We start from the raw sequence: 20,266 nt of genomic DNA, 5'->3' as shown, positions 1-20,266 counted from the left end.
AAGCAGTTCAGTTTGGTTTGATGGCTTCTGATCATCCATCTTCCTCTTGATTATATTCCAGAGGTTTTCCATTTGGTAAAATCAAAGAAACCCATCATTTTTAAGTGGTCTCATTTTTTGCAGAGCTGTATTTTTCAGATAATCGAACACATTTTAATATCAGACAAAGGTAACCCAAGTAAATATAAAAAGTATAGTTTAATAATTTATATCCAAATGATTTATTTAAATATATCCAAACCTATGACAGCTTTTTAGGGCCACACATTTAAAAACAGTTCATCTAAAAAATAAAGTTGAAATAGTATAAGGGTCAAAAAAAGATTATTGTAATAAATTCCACATTTCACTCCAAAACCTTAATTTTGCTTCATTATTATTATTATTATTATTATTATTATTATTATTATTATTATTATTATTATTATTATTATTATTATTATTATTTTAGACATTTATAGGTGGACTTACTGGTGTGCTTCAGCTCATTGTCCTGCTGCAGAGCCTAAGTACGCCTAAGATTAGTACACAATACAATACAGTAATTTAAGGGGGGCGGGACAGGAGAGTGGTGTGAAAAAGTTTTTGCCCCGCTTACAAATTTCTTTGCTTTTTAAATCATAATTATACACTATAATAGACCGGTCACTCTTGGGAAGGTTCACCAGTGTTTTCTCCATTTTTGAATAATAGGTCTCGCTGTGGTTTACTGGAGTCCCAAAGTCTTAGAAATTACTCTGTAAATTTTTCAACTTGTGTATCTTTTCACCGTTGGCAGCAATAACTGCAATCAAGCATTTGCGATACCTGGCAATAAGTTTCTCGATGAAGGAATTTGTACAATGGGTTTAATTCAGCCACATTAGAGGGTTTTCCCTCATTTTGTTTTGGACCTGCTGGTGTGCTTAAAATCTTTGCCCTGCTGCAAGTATGCCTGATAATGACCCAAATATGTTTGAAGTACCATAATAAAGTTACTAAACAAAATAAATTTAACTTTATTATCATTATAGAATGACGTACAGTGAGGTACAGCAAAGCAGAGCAAGCTAGAATGAAGTAGAGTGAGGTGAACTGAATAAAATACTTCTTTTTCTGGGAAACATTAGTGCAGCCAAACTGACTGCAGAAAAAAAACATTAAACAGTTAAACTAATTTAGAATCTCATTTAATAGTGTTGTGCATCATTTAAAAAATATATGTTCTGCAAGTCATCCAAACTATGAAGAAAAAAATAAGGAATTATTTAGTAAACAAACACAAACTGAATAAACCACAGTATATTTTAGATGTTTCAAAGTAGTACCTCTTGTTTAGATGACAGTTTTGCACATCTTGTCATTTTTTCAGTCAGCTTTATGAAGTAGAGTCACTGGAATTCAGGCTTTCAGTTAACAGCTGCGCTGAACTCAAAAACTGAATCACTTAAGTTAAAAAAATAATTTAAGAAATGAAGCTCAGTTAATTTGAAAAAATACAAAAACTTTGAAAGTTTCCTTAAGCGCAGTCTCCTCTCAAAGGCCATCAAAAACGTTGATGATGAAATTGGCTCTCATCAGGACCACCCCAGGAAAGGAAGACCGTGAGTTACCTCTGTTGCACAGGAAAAGTCCATCAGCATTACCTGCCAGATAAGAGCACCTAAATGTATTGATATTTTCTTACACCCTATTTTTTTTATTGTTTTTCATGCTGAATAAGTTCATTGTTAATTGTGGTCAATGGTTAATTGTGTTGCTCAAGTAATAGTTGGCTGTAAAATGATAACATTGGACTAAAATCTCATATCTTAAATTAATTATTAATAAACCAACCATTTTAATGTTTGATCATTTGTATTTCCCTCTTCTGGGATTAATAAAATGTTGTTTTACCTGATCTCATCTCAATATTATTATTCAATCTGTGAATTGCAGTTCGATTCTTTTGTTCTCCATATTTTCATAATGCTCTAAATTCTCACGTTTTCTTTGAACGTGTTGTTTCTTTGAACAAATAATAAAATGAAAAAATAACTAAAACAAAGACTACTTAAAAAAATCTTTTTATCTTTTTTTATCGTATTTTTTAGAGTTAGAGGGTTAGGGTTGAAGAGGGTGGGCTCCTTGTTATGAGGGCTTTGGTTTCGGCCCGCCCCGCTCCGCGGCTTGGCGGGACACGCGTGCGTAAAAGTGCGTAACGGGACTGGAGTCTCGCCGGCGTGACATCACCGCGTGCACGAACTGCCCCCCTGTATTCCGAGGGGCTGGAGTTCAGATGGGGAGGAAACTCGCGGCAGCTCGTTCTGCTGCTGCTCCTTCTCCTGGCTGCAAACTCGGAGCAGTGGCAGCAGCAGTGGCAGTGGTAGCGGCAGCAGCAGTGGCACCAGCAGCTTCTCCTTATTCCTCGTTATTGGAATAGTACAAGGATATAGAATACAGTCTCCAGCGCGGCTCCAGAGCGGCGGGAGCTGCTGCGCGTCCCGGAGCGCGTGTGTCTGCGCGTCTTCACGTTGCGCGCAGGAAAACGATGCTGTCCCCAAACCCAAATCCAAATTTCCTACTTTTCTCACCTAAAAACAGGTGATTAGAGTAACTAATCCCCCCACTCCTCCTTATCCTCCTCCCCCTTACCCCCCTTTATTCCTCGCGCGCTTGAAGAGATGAAGTTTGGTAAGAAGAACATCTGCATCCTGAACGTCGGCGGCACCAAGTACGCCTTCACGCGGGAGGTGATCCGGGACTTTCCGCTGCGCCGGGTCAGCCGCCTGCACAGCTGCGCGTCCGAAAAGGAGGTGCTGGAGGTGTGCGACGACTACGACCGCGAGCGCAACGAGTTCTTCTTCGACCGGCACTCGGAGGCGTTCGTCTTCATCATGCTGTACGTGCGCTCCGGAAAGCTGCGCTTCGTGCCGCGGATGTGCGAGCTCTCCTTCTACAACGAGATGCTCTACTGGGGGCTCGAGAGCTCGCACCTGGAGTTCTGCTGCCAGCGGCGCCTGGACGACAGGATGTCCGACACCTACACCTGCCTCTCCGAGGAGGAGCTGGCGGACGCGGTGGACGACGAGGTGCGGCGCAGGGACTCGGCGGCGGAGGACTCGACGGAGGAGCACGAGGAGGAGGCGCGCTCCTGGCTGGCCAGGATGAGGAGGACGTTCGAGGACCCCGCGTCCTCCGTGGCCGCGCAGGTGCTCGCCTCCGTCTCCGTCATCTTCGTCATCATCTCCATGGTCATCCTGTGCGCGAGCACCCTGCCCGACTGGGACACGGCCAAGAACAACACGGTGGAGGAGCACAGGTGAGTGGAGTGGAGATAATGATAAATAAAAAAGGCACTTTTGGTTTTCTACACGGCGTTCCAAATTATTATGCAAATTATAGTTTTTACCAGATTTTTCTAAATAGTTGATGCAAATGACAAATAATAAAAATGCAAATCAGTATAATAAAAGAGTATAAATCGAAGTTTATTGAACAAACCTCCTGATAATAAAAGTATATTCTTCAAAGAAAAAAACTCACTGTTCCAAATTATTATGCACAGCGAAGTTTCAAAACATTTTACAGGTTGTAAAGAAATGAAAATGGTAATTTGTTGACTTTGCAGTTTCCTTTTTGCAATTTATCAGCTGCCCTCTTAATCCGAAGGATTTGTCTGGCAGAAACTTTCCTCATTTTGCCTTTATGTGCACTAACCACTCTGTGCTCCGAATCAGCCACAAATCTCTTCACAGTACCATGATCACGCTTAAGTTTTCATGAAAAATTTAATGTTTTCATACCTTGTCCAATGCATTGCACTATATAAGACATTGACTTTATGGCTGCAGAGAGGTCCTTTTTCTTTCCCATGTTACTTGAAACCTGTGGCCTGCCTAATGTGGAACATGCTTCTTAAGTAGTTTTCCTTTAATTGGGCTCACATGGCAGACTAATTTTTACAGGTGTCTGAGATTGATTTCAGTGATCCAAAGAGCCCTGAGACACAATACCATTCATAAGTTTAATTGGGAAACAAAACAAAAAAAATCTTTATGACACCTAAATCCAATTTGCATAACAATTTTGAAATGTGGTGTAGGAACAAACTGTGCAGATTGTGGTGTAGTGAAACAGGATAGTCCACTTCTGTTCTTCCCCAGCATTCCATAATGCAGCACTTTTAGCCTATGCTTCTAATAGGCTCATAATGCTAGTGATAAGTGCATAGCCTTACCCATGCAAACAAATGCTATTTTAACACAGTTATTTTACTGTGCTCCACATTTTATTGGTAGAATTCTTTTTTGTTTTCATAATTTTATTATTATTATTATTATTATCATTATTATTTTACTATCCTCAATTTACACAGCCAACTACCCAACCCACTCATTAGGACTCCCCCTATCACTAGTAATGCCCCCCAACACAAGGAGAAGAGGTGAAGACTAGCACATGCCTGTTTTCGAACTGCTGCTGATCACAGCGCACTCGGAGGAAAGCGTAACAACTCAGTTCGGATACAACAGCTCACAGATGCAGCCTTGTGATGATTGACATCACCCATTGGAGTGATGAGGTGAAAGAGTGCCATCTACCTACCCAGAGAGAGCCAGGCCAATTGTGCTCTCTTAGGGCTCAGGTATCCGATGGCAAGCTGCATAAACAGGATTCAAACCGTCGATCTTAGTGGCAGTGCCTTAGTCCGCTGAACCACTCAGAGCCCCTTTGGTAGGATTCTTAGGAATTTTAAGGAATTCTACTGAACATATATGTAGGATAGGGGAACATATTGCAAAATGAATTCTGTGGAAAAGCATGAGTATTATAAAGATGTTTGCATTTGCACTGAATTTATTATTATTATTATTATTATTATTATTATTATTATTTTTGCAATCTGTTGTCCTATCATACCTATGTGTTCATGCTTATCAATCAACTTATTTTGAATTAATTTCAAGATACTGCCTTAAAGTATTAGTGTGTACTACACAATCGGGACACAGCCACTACCGCAGTTTTGTGAGATTGCATATAATGGCAATACCCTGTGGCCAATCAGAACTCTGCAAGGTTTAAACATCACTTTAATGGTTTCATCACTTACAACCAAGAGTGAGCAGGTACTAAAACAGTACCTGATTTCAGACACCCGATAGCAAATTTGACCAAAGATAAAGCAAAAAAACAGAATAGATCTGGTCAGGTAATGTAGGTACCATTAGTGCTGGGCGATACGATCAAATCAATCATATTGCCTAAATCAATGAATGTCAGTTTCAATTAATTTTTAATTATTTGCCCTGCCCTAGGGTAGCATGCATAATAGAAATGTAAGAGAGTGTGAGTGTGAACTAGGTGTAAAGGTTATTTAGACCTTTTAAAAGCCCTTCAATCTCACTTATCTCTATCACGCACTGTCAATGGTTCTTCATAGGACCAAAAAATTAATTTCTTTTTATAAAAGAAGCATCTAAGAAAGAAGCAGGGCTAATGCTGCTTTGAAAGGGACGCCATCCCTCCCTCTCTGCTGATGTCTCTCTGTCTCTGTCTGTGTTCATGTTTGTGCCCCAGATTATGACCTGTTCTGGTTTATCCTCTCCTGTTCTCATTTTCCTTCCCAAGGTGCCTAGTTGAACACACATCATTATTGAAGGTTGCTGTTTACTGTTTTTTCTGTTGAATGTGCTTAATAATTGACTTAGTCTGCTGGTGTAGTGGAAAAATAGTAAACAAGAACAGTTTTAAAGCATCTTAAATGGTTTCATCCAGGCTGTGAACGGTTTAATCATTTAATCAACGGTTTAACAGAGTTCAGATAGAGTGCGGCTACAAATGTAACCATATAATGTCACGTATTGACCCAGGCAGGGAGACGAGGAGGCGGACACAGGTGCAGGTAAGGGAAAAATGAATGATTTAATAAATAAATAACAAATAAACAATGAAACAAGTAAACACGTAACAAAGATAAACGAATAATAATAAATCAAAACAAACGAGTGAAACTAGAGTACATAAACGAACAAGAGATAATAATAATAATAAATAAACAAGGAAATAAACAAGAAGCTAAACTAGACAAGGTGAAACTAAACTAAGCAGGGCAAGGGAAACAAACTAGGAAATAACACGGAATAAGGGCTTTAGAAACACGGAATAAGGGCTTTAGAAACACAGAAACGCAGAGAGACAGACAACAGTGGAAGGTGCAAAGACCGACCGAGGACAAGGTGGCAGAGGAGAGCTATTTATAGTACATAAAACACACTAGAATTGGAAACACCTGGGGAAGGGGTGGAGCTACAAATTAGAAACACATGGTGGAAATCTACTGACAGGAGACACAGAGAGCACAGGTCACGTGGGACACACACAGAGACATGAAACAGGGCTAAGACCTGACAGAAGCCTCCCCCTAAACGCGCAGCTCCCGAGGCGCGTAAAAACGAACCCCGGGGGCTGGCGGCGGGGAGAGGCCGGGGAAAACACGAGACGAAACCGGGGACTGAAACGGAGACAGGACAGAGAACAGAGACTGGACGGGAGACTGAACGGGGAACTTGACAGGAGACGGAGACTGGACGGGGAACGGGACAGGAGACGGAGACTGGACGGGGAACGGAGACTGGACAGGGAACTGGACGGTGGACGGAGACAGAACAGGGGACGGAGGCTGGGCAGGGAACTGGACGGTGGACGGAGACTGGACAGAAGACGGAGACAGAACAGGACACTGGACAGGGGACAGAGACTGAACAGGAGACTGGACATGAAACGGGACAGGAGACTGGACGGGACTGGACATGGGAACAGGGACGAGGACATTAACAGGGACCGACACGAACACTGTGACTGGAACAGGAACAGAGACAGAGACAGAAACGGGAACGGGAACATAAACAGAGACAGGGACCAAAACAGGGAGAGACACAGGGACCAAAAACATGGGTGGGTGCCCAGGACTGGCAAAAGTCTGTGTGGAAGTCCAAGGTGCCAGCCTGGGCACAGGTCTGGGGTGAAAGTCCGGGGGCCTCGGTGCCTGCCTGGGTACGTGGGACCTGGCACGAAACAAAGTTCTGGGAGCAGGAACCGGTGGGGTGACGACTCGGGCAGCGGGAGCTGGAGCTGGCGCTGGCGGCGCGACGACTCGGGCAGCGGGAGCTGGAGCTGGCGCTGGCGGCGCGACGACTCGGGCAGCGGGAGCTGGAGCTGGCGCTGGCGGCGCGGCGACTCTGGCAGCGGGAGCTGGCGCTGGCGGCGCGGCGACTCTGGCAGCGGGAGCTGGCGCTGGCGGCGCGGCGACTCTGGCAGCGGGAGCTGGCGCTGGCGGCGCGGCGACTCTGGCAGCGGGAGCTGGCGCTGGCGGCGCGGCGACTCTGGCAGCGGGAGCTGGCGCTGGCGGCGCGGCGACTCTGGCAGCGGGAGCTGGCGCTGGCGGCGCGGCGACTCTGGCAGCGGGAGCTGGCGCTGGCGGCGCGGCGACTCTGGCAGCGGGAGCTGGCGCTGGCGGCGCGGCGACTCTGGCAGCGGGAGCTGGCGGCGCGGCGACTCTGGCAGCAGGAGCTGGCACGGAGACTTGGGCAGCTGGCTCTGGCACGGAGACTTGGGCAGCTGGCTCTGGCACGGAGACTTGGGCAGCTGGCTCTGGCACGGAGACTTGGGCAGCTTCAGCAGACACGGAGGCTGGAGCATTTTCAGCAGACACGGAGGCTGGAGCAGCACGCACAGCAGCATATGCAGAGTCTAGAGCGGCAGGAGTTCGGGGGCGTGGCTCAGCAGCCGAAGATGCCTCGTAGGTGGGCGTGTCCGCCGAGTGAGTTTCGGAGCTGGGCGTGTGGAGATCAGGTAATGCAGCTGTGAGGCCTGAAGCCGCGGGCGAAACAAAAACCCGGACTGGATCCGCAGCCTCGCCGGCAGAGTCCACAGCAAGCAGCGCGGGGCCGCCGGTAGAGACCGGCACGGGAAAAGTCTCCATAACAGTCCTGGAGCACGGCTGGGTTGCCGCGGAGATAGTCCCAGAGAGAGGCTGGACTGCAGCGGCGAAATCCAGCCCCGCAGCCGCCATGAAAGCCAGCTCCTCAGCCTGAGGGGCTGGCGCTGCAGCTGTGGGGCTCAAGGCTGCGGTTGCCGCAAAAACCCGGACCGGATTTTTACTCCCTCCGGCTGAGTCCAGCGCGTGGAAAGTCTCTGCTCGCGGCTGGCTCACCGGGTTGGAGGTCCTGTAGCGCGATTCGGCAGCAACCGCGGGGAACACGGAGCGCGGTTCGACTGCCATCGCGGAAGTCCCGGAGCGCGGTTTCACAGCTTGCGCCTTTGCCGCGGGAGAGGAGAGTGTCTTGGCCGCGGGAGGAGCTAGCTTTGGAGGCGCCGGGGAAGCTAACGCCTTAGCCACCGGGGAAGCTAGCTCTGGAACCGCCGGTGAGGAGCGCACCTTGGCTGCAGGGGAACGGACGTGAGTCGGGACGGCCTCTGGAGCTGTGCGGCCGAGAGCCGGGTAGAGCACCGCCCCTGGGGGAAACGGTTTTGGAGTACGGGCTGGTGCGGCGTAGAGCTCCTCTTCGTCCTCGGAGCTGCTGGGAGCGCACCCGAGAAAGTCCCACGGGTCCCGCTCCTTGAGCCTCGGGTACACGGAGGTACCGAGGCTCAAAGCACCAACCCTCATCGCCCCCCCAAGAAAATCCTCCCCGGAAAAGGGGTCTTCTTCCGGCTGGCGGGACCCCTTAGAGCGCCTACCCCGAGGCCTGCGGCGTCCTTGAGGCCTCGAGGTGTCCTGCGCCGGGGTCCCGCAAGGAGCACGGCGAATCGCCATCCTGGTGCCCATCCAGGCAGAACCTGCTGTGTCCATGTTCGGTCGGTCTTTCTGTCACGTATTGACCCAGGCAGGGAGACGAGGAGGCGGACACAGGTGCAGGTAAGGGAAAAATGAATGATTTAATAAATAAATAACAAATAAACAATGAAACAAGTAAACACGTAACAAAGATAAACGAATAATAATAAATCAAAACAAACGAGTGAAACTAGAGTACATAAACGAACAAGAGATAATAATAATAATAAATAAACAAGGAAATAAACAAGAAGCTAAACTAGACAAGGTGAAACTAAACTAAGCAGGGCAAGGGAAACAAACTAGGAAATAACACGGAATAAGGGCTTTAGAAACACGGAATAAGGGCTTTAGAAACACAGAAACGCAGAGAGACAGACAACAGTGGAAGGTGCAAAGACCGACCGAGGACAAGGTGGCAGAGGAGAGCTATTTATAGTACATAAAACACACTAGAATTGGAAACACCTGGGGAAGGGGTGGAGCTACAAATTAGAAACACATGGTGGAAATCTACTGACAGGAGACACAGAGAGCACAGGTCACGTGGGACACACACAGAGACATGAAACAGGGCTAAGACCTGACATATAATCCTCAATTCAGTTAAATAAACTTAAACTTAAGATGAGTAAGGACATGTAAAATTATTCAGATATAATCAAATATAAAAGATATATTTATCCATTCTATTGTTAAAGATGTAAATAGCTGGTGTACATAGATACTGCTGAACATGTTCCAGTCTGGTTATATTCTCTGCTTAGTCAGTAACTAGCAGGAGGCGCCCCATCACAGAATTGAAACAACCTCTCGTGAGATGCTGGAATAAAGAATGCATGACAAACTGAATAGAGAAAGCTTTTTTTTACTTTATTGTAAACATCTCAGCTTGGTTGTAAGGATTTCTGATTTAGAACTCAATTAAAAATGAGTATATTTAAGAGCTGGGTCGGATCCAGACCAGATCATTCTCACCACAAATGAACCACTACAGAAAACAATTCTGCGCATTGGGAGGGGTGGGCAGATTATGGCGGATTATGGGGTTAAATTTGGTGGCAGAATTAATTTGCTTAAAAAAAAATTATAACACGTCACTTATTACAAATTAATCGCATGCGTTAACGCTTTAACCCTTGTGTGGTGTTCATATTTTTGTTACTCGTTTACTTTGTTACTTGTATTTAATTCAGCAAAATTAAGCAATTTTACATTAAAATGCTTTACACATGCTTGCTTCACCTAATTTGCAAGCAATATAAACAGCTTACATGGTTAATATTTGCCCTTTACCTTTCTTATGTTACATTTCTTTCAAAAAGTGCTACTCTTTTTTTTATTAGTTTTTTTAATAAAATGTAAAAGAAAATGAATTGAACTCAAGATATGAGTAGAAAATGTGTTTAGTTTCAAATTTACAAATGAAGCAATGTTTATTAGCCCTTGGCCAAACATACTGTATGTAATATAAATGTGTGTGTGTGGGGGGGGAGGGGGGGGGTGTACAGTGTGTGTTTATCGAAAATGTGTTTTGATATATGTTCTTCACAAAAAATGAGCCAATGCCAATGAGTTTGAGTTAGAAAAAATAATTTTTTTGTATCATTTGATGAAAAATTAAAACGGGTCCCACAGACCCGAACACCACACAAGGGTTAACTTTGACAGCTCTAATATACTGTAGACACCATGCACAGTACATCATACAGCAGCTTGAGGGCAGCTTATCTGAGGAGCTCATCTCATATTATCTGTTATGGTTTCTTCTTCTATTTTCGATCCCATTATTGGATTACTATCTAGCATCATTAAGTGGAGCTCATCACAACATGCTAATTGGTCCAGCTAAATAAGGACAAACAGAAGACTGGCGTCAATCACAGACCGAATCAACCAGACCAAACAACACAAAACCATCTGAGCTTCTCTCCAGGCTTTACTCTGCTTTACTGTGAGGGTCTGATTGGGTTTATGGATTTTACGTAGAGTAGAAACGACATCTTTACTGTTCTGAGAGCTGTTCTGTTTTCTTTTGTTTGTACTCAATGGAGAATTTAATGACGTGAAATGCTCAGGTGGTGCCTTTTGTATGGAGTCTTGCTGAGACTCCAAGATGTGCATTAAGTGTTTTTTTCAGATCCGCCGTCCTTCAAGTGTTGCCCTTTTCGTTGACTGATGTTCCTCCTCCACTGTTTCCAGCCCAACAGTTGCTGGCATTTGTCTCCTTTCTACTGGTGTCTCTGGAAATGTTTATGTTGTCTTCATGTTTAAATCCCATTTCTTTCACAGAGGTCAGGTATGTGTTGATGTGTGTTTATGAGGTGACAGTAATGGGGGAGAGATAGAGGCGTTAAGAGGTGTTTGTCCTGCATGGAAATCAGAATACTGTCATAAATGCCAGAGGAGTGTCGAGCTGTAACCTATAAGGAAACCCTTATTGGAAAGTCTGTTCACTCTGAGGCAGCTATTTTCAGTCACACAAGACCAGGAGGCGTCTATCTGTCTGAAAATACTCAAAACCAAAGGTCAAATTAACATTTCAAAAACATATTTTATATCACTGATACAATCTGATATAAAACTCATGAATAGTTTATAGCATTAGCTCAATAATGCCCAAAACGTCTGCAGATCTCAACCTTAAGGGAGAGTTTCCACTATACTGTAAAAAATATGTATTTTTTTACTTGCTACAGTTTTACTAGAAAATGTGATTAGGAAATTAAAATATTAAGAAAACTGTTGTATTTCTGTAATCTTACACCCGGTGCAAGGCATGTTGCAACGCTCATTGCTATCTTACACCTGACCATCCGAAAAAAATGTCATGCCTTTCCTGCAACTGCACCATTTAATTAGCAACGTTGCTTTTGAATATATCTATGCTGATGGGCGTGATGGTCTGAACATGAGGTGTGTTCATGTTAAATTCTGGCGTATTGCTGTATATCATGGCAAGAGTTAAGATGTTCATTGCTATCTTGGCAGTGAATTATGAGCCCAACACATGCACAACTCCACTTGTTGCACACATATGGACACGCAGCAGTGCACAAACCTATAGCGCTTTCAATATATAAAATAAAATAAAATAAAATTCCATTATTCTACAGCAACACAATATTTAGGCCATTGTCACGTTCCTTTTGAGACTGACCTGAGTGTTCACGCTGTGGTCAGGTCCCTTTGCTAAGAAGTGTTGGACATGTCCAGGTAGCTGCGCCACTGAAATAGCAATACGCCAAAGTTAGAGCACACCTTGCTCTTAAAGGCAATGATGAGCAAGTGACACGGTGATTTGTTTAAATCACACCCAGCTCAAAACACACCCATGATTCATTAAGAGAATAAGTACATGCCTTTTGCATGCTTTGAGCTGTGCAATGTGTACTTTTCCCGTCGTTACGATAGCAAAGACATACTGACATGTCCTAAATCAAGTTGCACCATGCCGAACCAGTACCGCTGTACTGAACAGCTTCAAGCAGTCTGACTGTTTTATATGACTCAAAGAGCCAATCACAAATAAGCAAGGAAATATCTTCACACTCTACAGTAAAATGCGTTTTTGTGATTGGTTCAGAGATCTTTGATAAAAATAGCCATTGCTTGCATTGCACTTCATGACAAAAAAAAATATTTGGGGAAATTCTATTATTATTTTAAAGTTTATTGTTCTTTAGAAGGTTATAACCGCATTTTATATGCTATTTTATTATATATATATTACAAATATACGTCAAATGTATAGTAACTAGTATTATTAATATGTTAGTGGCATAAAATGGGCTTAAAATGACAATAATATCTCCAAAATGATAATTCTACCTAGGAGATGGATAAGTCAACTGTCAATGGAAATAAATACAAAAAGTCAATTTGGAGATGGTTACAAAACTTATGAGACATTTAAAAAACATGTTTAAAAGCAAGTCTAAACAAGGTTTTTAAGGCTCAGTAATATTATGATACATAAGGTAAATAGGATGGGCATACTGTGTCTCATCCTCTCTCAGATACAGTATCTGTCTGTGGCTTTCTGACACTCTGGCATTTGTGAGAAGTCTTAAGCACACTATGTCTAAACACCCCATCTCCATATATATGTATATAAAGATATATGTCCTATTCTCATAATAAAGCATTATCGTCTTGTTCTATTCCTGTCCTTTGTCCTTCGTTTTGTTTGTGTGTTTTGTCCCTGTTTATGTCAGTCCAGTATATTGTAAAATAATTCCGTTTGAAAGTCTGAAATGACAGTTTTTTATGCTGCAAATTGAGACTGACCTGATAATCACCAATAGGTCCAAAGACTCCAATGTATCTTTTGAGCAGCATCACATTTTTTGTATTTTTGTAGCTGCCCAATACCTGCAGACTGTCAAACAACTATTTACATGATCTGCATGAGGCTGTTTATCTTTCTTAAGGCTTGTAGATGCTATTAAGGTATGTTCTCAAATCAGAAAAAGTTGTGTCAGTATGGAATGTAAAATATAACTTATAAAACTTATAACTTATAAAAGTGTGGTGTTTCTTACATTTACTTTGACTTTTATTTGATTGCAGAAAGTTTGAACCCAAGATATTCCGGGCTCTATCTCACTGCCTGTGCAAGGCTCATTGCTATCTTATACCCAAGAACAGTTATTTTCATGCCTTATGTCTATGGAGTCAAAAAAGGGTCATAAAGATTTTGAGTTTGTAAAACAGAAGTCACAAATGTACTGAAACTTGTAACTGCGTTTAAACAACTGCATGCACGAAAATCCAAATCCACAAATTAACTGGAATGTGCAAACTTGAAACAGAAAGTAATATTAATAATAATTCAAATGTACAAATGCGAAAAAATATTTTAATTATATATAAATATATATTTTTTAATTTGTAAATCCAATCTCTTGAATGTGTGAATCAGTACTGCTCAAATGGCTTAAGCTGGGTCAGACCAAAAATCACATTGAATTTGTGAGGTTGTAAATGTGACAGTGGGTGTTTTTCACTGTGGAGCTAAAAATCCTCTCATTCACCTTCTCTGCTGCGTGTGCGAAGCTCTAGCTGCAGTTGCGAATTTTGACCCTGTTTTGACGCCTGATTGATGAACCAATAGGAAAGCTTTATCTGGACCAATCAGATTACGGGGTTTGTTTAACCAATCAGAACAATGGGTGGGTCTCTGCAGCTCAGAGTACTGGGCATGTCGAAAGGTGGTTGTCTATTGGTCTATTGGAGCTGACGTTCCGCGTGGCCGCCATTTTGGAGTCGGCCACCATGCGCCCCCCAGTGGATCAATTTACACTGAGGAAGGAGTTTAATAAACCGATAATATTCACAACTCTACCAATTTACACACGGTTTGGTTTGTTACAAACAGCAGAGATGTAGTAATGATACAGGACGCTGTCACACATTACAAATATGTGCTTTCATGCTGAAATACTTTACATTATGCTCTTTATCAAAGACAGACATATGGTATAGCATATTAATTAGTACATAAATTAATTAATTTATATATATGTGTGTGTGTGTGTGTGTGTGTGTGTGTGTGTGTGTGTGTGTGTGTGTGTGTGTGCATCTATGTACATAAATATAAAATTAATTCATATAATTAGAACATAATATAAAGTATTTCAGCATGAAAACACGTATTTGTAATGTGTAAATCAGGTAAAAAATTGGTAGAGTTATGAATATTATTGTTTTATTAAACTCCTTCCTCTGTGTAAATTAATCCACCGGGGGCGCATGGTGGCTGACTCCAAAATGGCGGCCACACTTTCGACACGCCCACACCTTTCGACACGCCCAGTACTCTGAGCTGCAGAGACCCACCCATTGTTCTGATTGGTTAAACAAACCCCGTAATCTGATTGGTCCGGATAAAGCTTTCCTATTGGTCCATCAATCAGGCGTCAAAACAGGGTCAAAATTCGCAACTGCAGCTAGAGCTTCGCACACGCAGCAGAGAAGGTGAATGAGAGGATTTTTAGCTCCACAGTGAAAAACACCCACTGTCACATTTACAACCTCACAAATTCAATGTGATTTTTGGTCTGACCCAGCTTAAGCCATTTGAGCAGTACTGATTCACACATTCAAGAGATTGGATTTACAAATTAAAAAATATATATTTATATATAATTAAAATATTTTTTCACATTCGTACATTTGAATTATTATTAATATTACTTTCTGTTTCAAGTTTGCACATTCCAGTTAATTTGTGGATTTGGATTTTTGTGCATGCAGTTGTTTAAACGCAGTTACAAGTTTCAGTACATTTGTGACTTCTGTTTTACAAACTCAAAATCTTTATGACCCTTTTTTGACTCCATATATGTCTGCGTCATTTAAATCGTCACAAGCAACAGTGCTTGTGAATATATCTACGCTAATGGTCTTGTGTATTGCTATCTTCGCAATGAAAAACACAGGTAAACCACTGAATGAATACAATCTAGATAGACGACAACAGTCAGAAGATGTTCATTGCTATCTTGGCAATGCAGGCGCGTCATACGTTCTTAACACATGTACATGCAGCAGTGCAAAAACCCAACTTTTACATCAACAATAAACAGAATATAGGAAAAAAATGCATTGCTGTTCCCGTAAATTACCTGCTTGCACACCTTTTTGCAGCACAGTTTCCTCCACTGAGGACAGAAGTGCTGCGCCATTAAAATACCAATCTGCCAAAGTCAAAGCACACCTGGTTCTTAAAGGGAATGGCAAGTGAAATGCTGATTAGATTATTTAATGTTAAGCCAAAAACACCCCCATGATTAATTAAGAGGGTTAGTACTTACCTTTCGAGAATTTCAAGCCACGCAAGATTTTACTTTTCCTGTCGTTACGATAGCAAAGACACACTGACACGCCCTAAATCAAGCTGTGCACGGTTGACAACTCGCCTATAGATTGCTAAAACAGGGCCCTTCATATTTTATCTGGTCTGCTTAATTTATTTTTTAATGAATCTCCATTCCTGAATTTCTGAAATAGGTCTGAAATACATTCCAAAAAAAAAAATATATATATTTTTTTTAAATATTCATAAATGCTAATTTTAAACTTTACTGTGCAAAACAGAAGACCTATGTTCACCATGTCCGGAAGTGCTGTTGACTTCTTTAAGCTTAAATGAATTTAGGATGAATCATTATATTGTGTATGTAACCTTTTACTGGAGTGTCTAGCAGATCTGAAGTGCAAGAATTAATGTATGACCAAACAATACATGATATATCTTGGGTTTATACCATCTGAAATAACATTTAAATTAAAGTAAATGTAAGAAACACTGTGTTTTGTATTATCTTTGATTGTTTTCCATATTTTCCCAATGTGTTTCTGATTTGGAGTTGTAGCAAAGATTGCATGGTTGTTTATAAACCGCAGAATGTGTATGTAGGGTAAGTCAAATGTTAAGAACCACTTAAATATCAAATATATGCTTTCTTACTGTTTCTCAGACACATATTAGGCCTAATTTCTTTTTTATTGTTGTGCTGTTTGAGACTCACAGTCAAAACAGGCTTAATCTGGGTGTGAGAAATTGGTCTTTTTTTGTATTATGATGAATTAGATCACAGGGTTTACCTATGGCTGTGTTCAGACTGTGAGCAAATATATATCACAGATGTATCTGTAGGGCATCAGTAACTAACCTGTGGTGCTCTTCTTCTTGAACTTTGCACTTTTCCCTCACTCTGGATTTGATGAGGTTGCTGTTTGCTACGTTGTGAGTGATCGACACAAAATGGATGTTAAAATCTAATAAAGACTAATAAATTATTTATATTAAAATTCCAATTTATATTGAATTTCAAACCTCCTCTAAATGATGTTCAGATCCGATTAGTAAAAATCATATTTCATGTGGTTTCTGTCTGTCTAGACTTATCAATCTGGATACTACACAGTTAGACCAAAAATCATATTTCATATGGTTTCTGATAGAGATGTACCGATGTGTGAATTATGGACAGATGCTGACAGATGACAGATGCTTGTCTAGACTATCAAAAATCTACCTGAATACAATCTGAATATGCCAGAAGTTTGATTTTATGCAGTTTCTGGTGTTCAGTGTCTTTACTATTAAAATATATCTTGATACAGTCTAGATATGCCAAAAAACAGATTTTATTTGTTTTTTGGCTGTCTGGCTCTCAAATAACAACTTGGATACAAACTAGATAAGCTACAAATCTGATTTTATGTGGTTTCTGGCTGTCTAGACTATTAAAAATAATCTTGGATTCAGTCTAGATATGTTAAAAATCTGACTCTATGTGGTTTCTGGCTGTCTAGACTATCCAAAAATCAATCTGTATACAATCTAGATATGCTAAATCATCGTTTTGTGTGGTTTCTGGCTGTCTAGACTAACACAAATCAAAATGAACACAATCTAGATAAAGTGCTATAATTCAGATTTGGGCTGGCAGTCTGAACACAGCAGGTTTAACACATTTAAAGGTTAACAATAATATTAATGTCAGTCTAAGCATGCTGCTGATATTTGAGTGGTTTTTGACTTATGGTTTCCTTAAATACAGTAGTAATTTCGAATTATATTGTTACACGTAATAAAAATGCAAGAGCACACAATATTTCCAAATACAGTGCAAATTTCTGTCTGCTTGTGTATGACTGATTTTGTTTTTTTTTGTGGTTCTACACGTTTGATCGCTCTCTCACTCTCTTTTTTTCACCTCCCACCTTTTCTCTTTCAGGATCATTGAAGCCGTGTGCATCGGCTGGTTCACCGCTGAGTGCATAGTGCGCTTCATTGTCTCGCGGGACAAGTGTGAGTTTGTGCGGCGGCCGCTGAACATCATCGACCTGCTGGCCATCACGCCGTACTACGTGTCGGTGACCATGACGGCTCTGACCGGGGAGAACCCGCAGCTGCAGCGGGCGGGCGTGACCCTGCGAGTGCTGCGGATGATGCGCATCTTCTGGCTCATCAAACTGGCGCGGCACTTTCTGGGCCTGCAGACGCTGGGGCTGACGCTGCGCCGGTGCTACCGCGAGATGGTCATGCTGCTGGTGTTCGTGTGCGTGGCCATGGCCATCTTCAGCGCCCTGGCCCAGCTCCTGGAGCACGGACTGGACCTGGAGACCAGCAACGAGGACTACGCCAGCATCCCCGCGGCTTGTTGGTGGGTTATTATCTCCATGACCACTGTGGGCTATGGAGACATGTATCCCATCACCATGCCGGGGCGCGTGCTGGGTGGCGTGTGTGTCGTGAGTGGCATTGTGCTCCTGGCTCTCCCCATTACCTTTATCTACCACAGCTTTGTGCAGTGCTACCACGAGCTCAAATTCCGCTCAGCACGCTGCGTGCGAAGTCTCTCCGCTGAGTTTCTCAACTAACTAAATAACCGAGAACACTCTGGGGTCGGTCCTCGGTCAAGCTACGTTGTCCATCACTTGGTCTGGTGGTTTTGTACTCTCCTCTTCTGTGCCTTTCTTTCATTGAAGACCTTAAAGTATAAGCTAATAATCTGGCTTAATAATAAGTTTAGCAGGCACTCTACAGAGAAAAAATTGGAACGCTACATCAGCTGCGCCCAATGACTCTGTAGATGACTGCAGATGAATCTGTACATCTGAAAAGTAACTGGGACGCATGCACTTTCTCACACCACTGGATAAAAACCCAACAGATTCAAGCTGGAAGCTCCAACAGCACACAACCCAAAGGAACTACACAATGTATACAAGCCAACGTTCACGCCAACGTTTGCATTGTAACCCCACATGGATTGAAACAAACAAACTTGATCCAAAGAGACAAAAGCATCTCCCGTGTTTGTTCACAGTTGGAAAAGGACAACCCAGGCAACAGCGGGCACCAGATGGCGCGGCTGTCTGTAAGGAGTGCCTGGCAAGGCTTCCAGGTCTTGACAGTTCTCCAGACCGTGGCCGGCCTTTTCTCAAGCGCCCTGCTCTGGCTTCACATGCAGAAGCGCTCTGTTCCCATGGAGAGATTTTCTCCAGCTCGTTAGATCATTAATTCAGTTCAATTTGGCTTTGAAATCGGTCCAGATACGGAGGGCAGAAAGCAGGGGAGGCTGGAGGAGGCCTACAGGAAATGGCTGAGATTCGGAAACTAAAATATTTGAAGAAACAGATGGAAATGTTGTGGAAAGAGTTTTGTTTTTCCGTCCCAAATTCGGCAAGACACACACAGAGACCTGGTGGAGACAGTTGGGAAATATGCAGAACTGTGCACAGGTTTTAGGCACCTGTGAAAATTAGAATTAAAATAAGAAAATCTCCTTATTTAGGCAGTAATAATAAAAATATTTATAGTAATAATAACTTCATGCATAAAAATGCGGCTGAAAGTGCTTAAAACAACAGGTAATAAAAACAATAATCACCAATAAAAGAACACAAATGTATACAAAAAAAGGCAGATGTAAGAAAGAAATTATTATAACAGAACTAAAAATAATGGTTGGGTTTATTGTCTAAATAAAGTACTAGTATTAGTCTACATTAAAATACCACACGTGCAACAATTTTTACAGATTTTCCAGCACTGTCTTTATTAAAACACAAATCTTTAGCTTCGCTTCCAGCCTATTATTCTTTGTTTAGGGCTATTGGTAGGGCAGATTTTTTTTTGTTAGTGGGGGTTGGGTGTTTATGTGTTATATGGGATTTAATTATGTTGGTTCCACTGCTGGAGTGTTATTCACACTCTAGGTGTTAGGTTAGAGGGTGGATAAGGGTCTCCATTGAAGAGCTGACCATTGCTCACACAGATGAGAGTTACATAGAGTTAATATGACTCTATCCTCTGTTGAATTAACTCTTAATATAAAATATTAACTCTTAACTATTAATTTTGTGTCGATTTTTGACCCTGTAGTAAGTGGGACCATATGCTATCTAGGACAGTGTTAAATTCAACACTGTAAAAGTAATTTAGAGTAATTAACTTTGTGCATTTTACTCTGTAGCTCACAAGATCTCAACTTTTTTTCTTTAAAATGAGAAATAGTTATTATTTTTTACTAGGCCTGACATAAAAACGGATTTTACTTTGAAGATATATTGTCCCAAAAATGGTATTATCATACTTTTAAGACTACTACAATACTATAATAGCATACTCATGCAATTACATTCTTTTAAAGTGAAGTAAACATCTAAATATTGAAATCTAAATATAAGAAATATTAAAATATTTAACATACACATAAATATTAGCTTATTAAATATAAACATTTTTTTCCATTTTATTTAATACTATTTTTTCTTGTTGTAAGTCATTTAATCTGAAAGTGTCTTATTGTGTTGGCAGATATTTTTCTTGTTTGTAGCATAATTCTTTTTGAGAAAAACTTAATTTTTCTAAATTAAGTAAAACATTATCTGCCAAGACAATACAAAATTTTTAGTGGAAATTAAAAATTACTTACAACAAGTACA

The 20,266-nt window shown here is 41.7% G+C and overlaps 1 protein-coding gene across 1 annotated transcript; it reads left to right on the top strand.

Moving 5' to 3' along the window:
* The first annotated feature begins 2,242 nt into the window (after positions 1–2,242).
* On the top strand, positions 2,243–20,069 carry kcng3 (potassium voltage-gated channel, subfamily G, member 3). Its single transcript, XM_007230979.4, has 2 exons — positions 2,243–3,280; positions 17,551–20,069. Exons 1-2 carry the CDS (start codon positions 2,643–2,645, stop codon positions 18,194–18,196), a joined length of 1,284 nt encoding a protein of 427 aa, XP_007231041.2. The 5' UTR covers positions 2,243–2,642; the 3' UTR covers positions 18,197–20,069.
* The last annotated feature ends 197 nt before the right edge of the window (positions 20,070–20,266 follow it).

Source organism: Astyanax mexicanus, chromosome 15, assembly GCF_023375975.1.
Source record: "Astyanax mexicanus isolate ESR-SI-001 chromosome 15, AstMex3_surface, whole genome shotgun sequence".
Classification (NCBI taxonomy): Eukaryota; Metazoa; Chordata; class Actinopteri; order Characiformes; family Acestrorhamphidae; genus Astyanax; species Astyanax mexicanus.
Note: the sequence above shows the minus strand (reverse complement) of the source record. Positions and strands in the feature narration are given on the sequence as shown.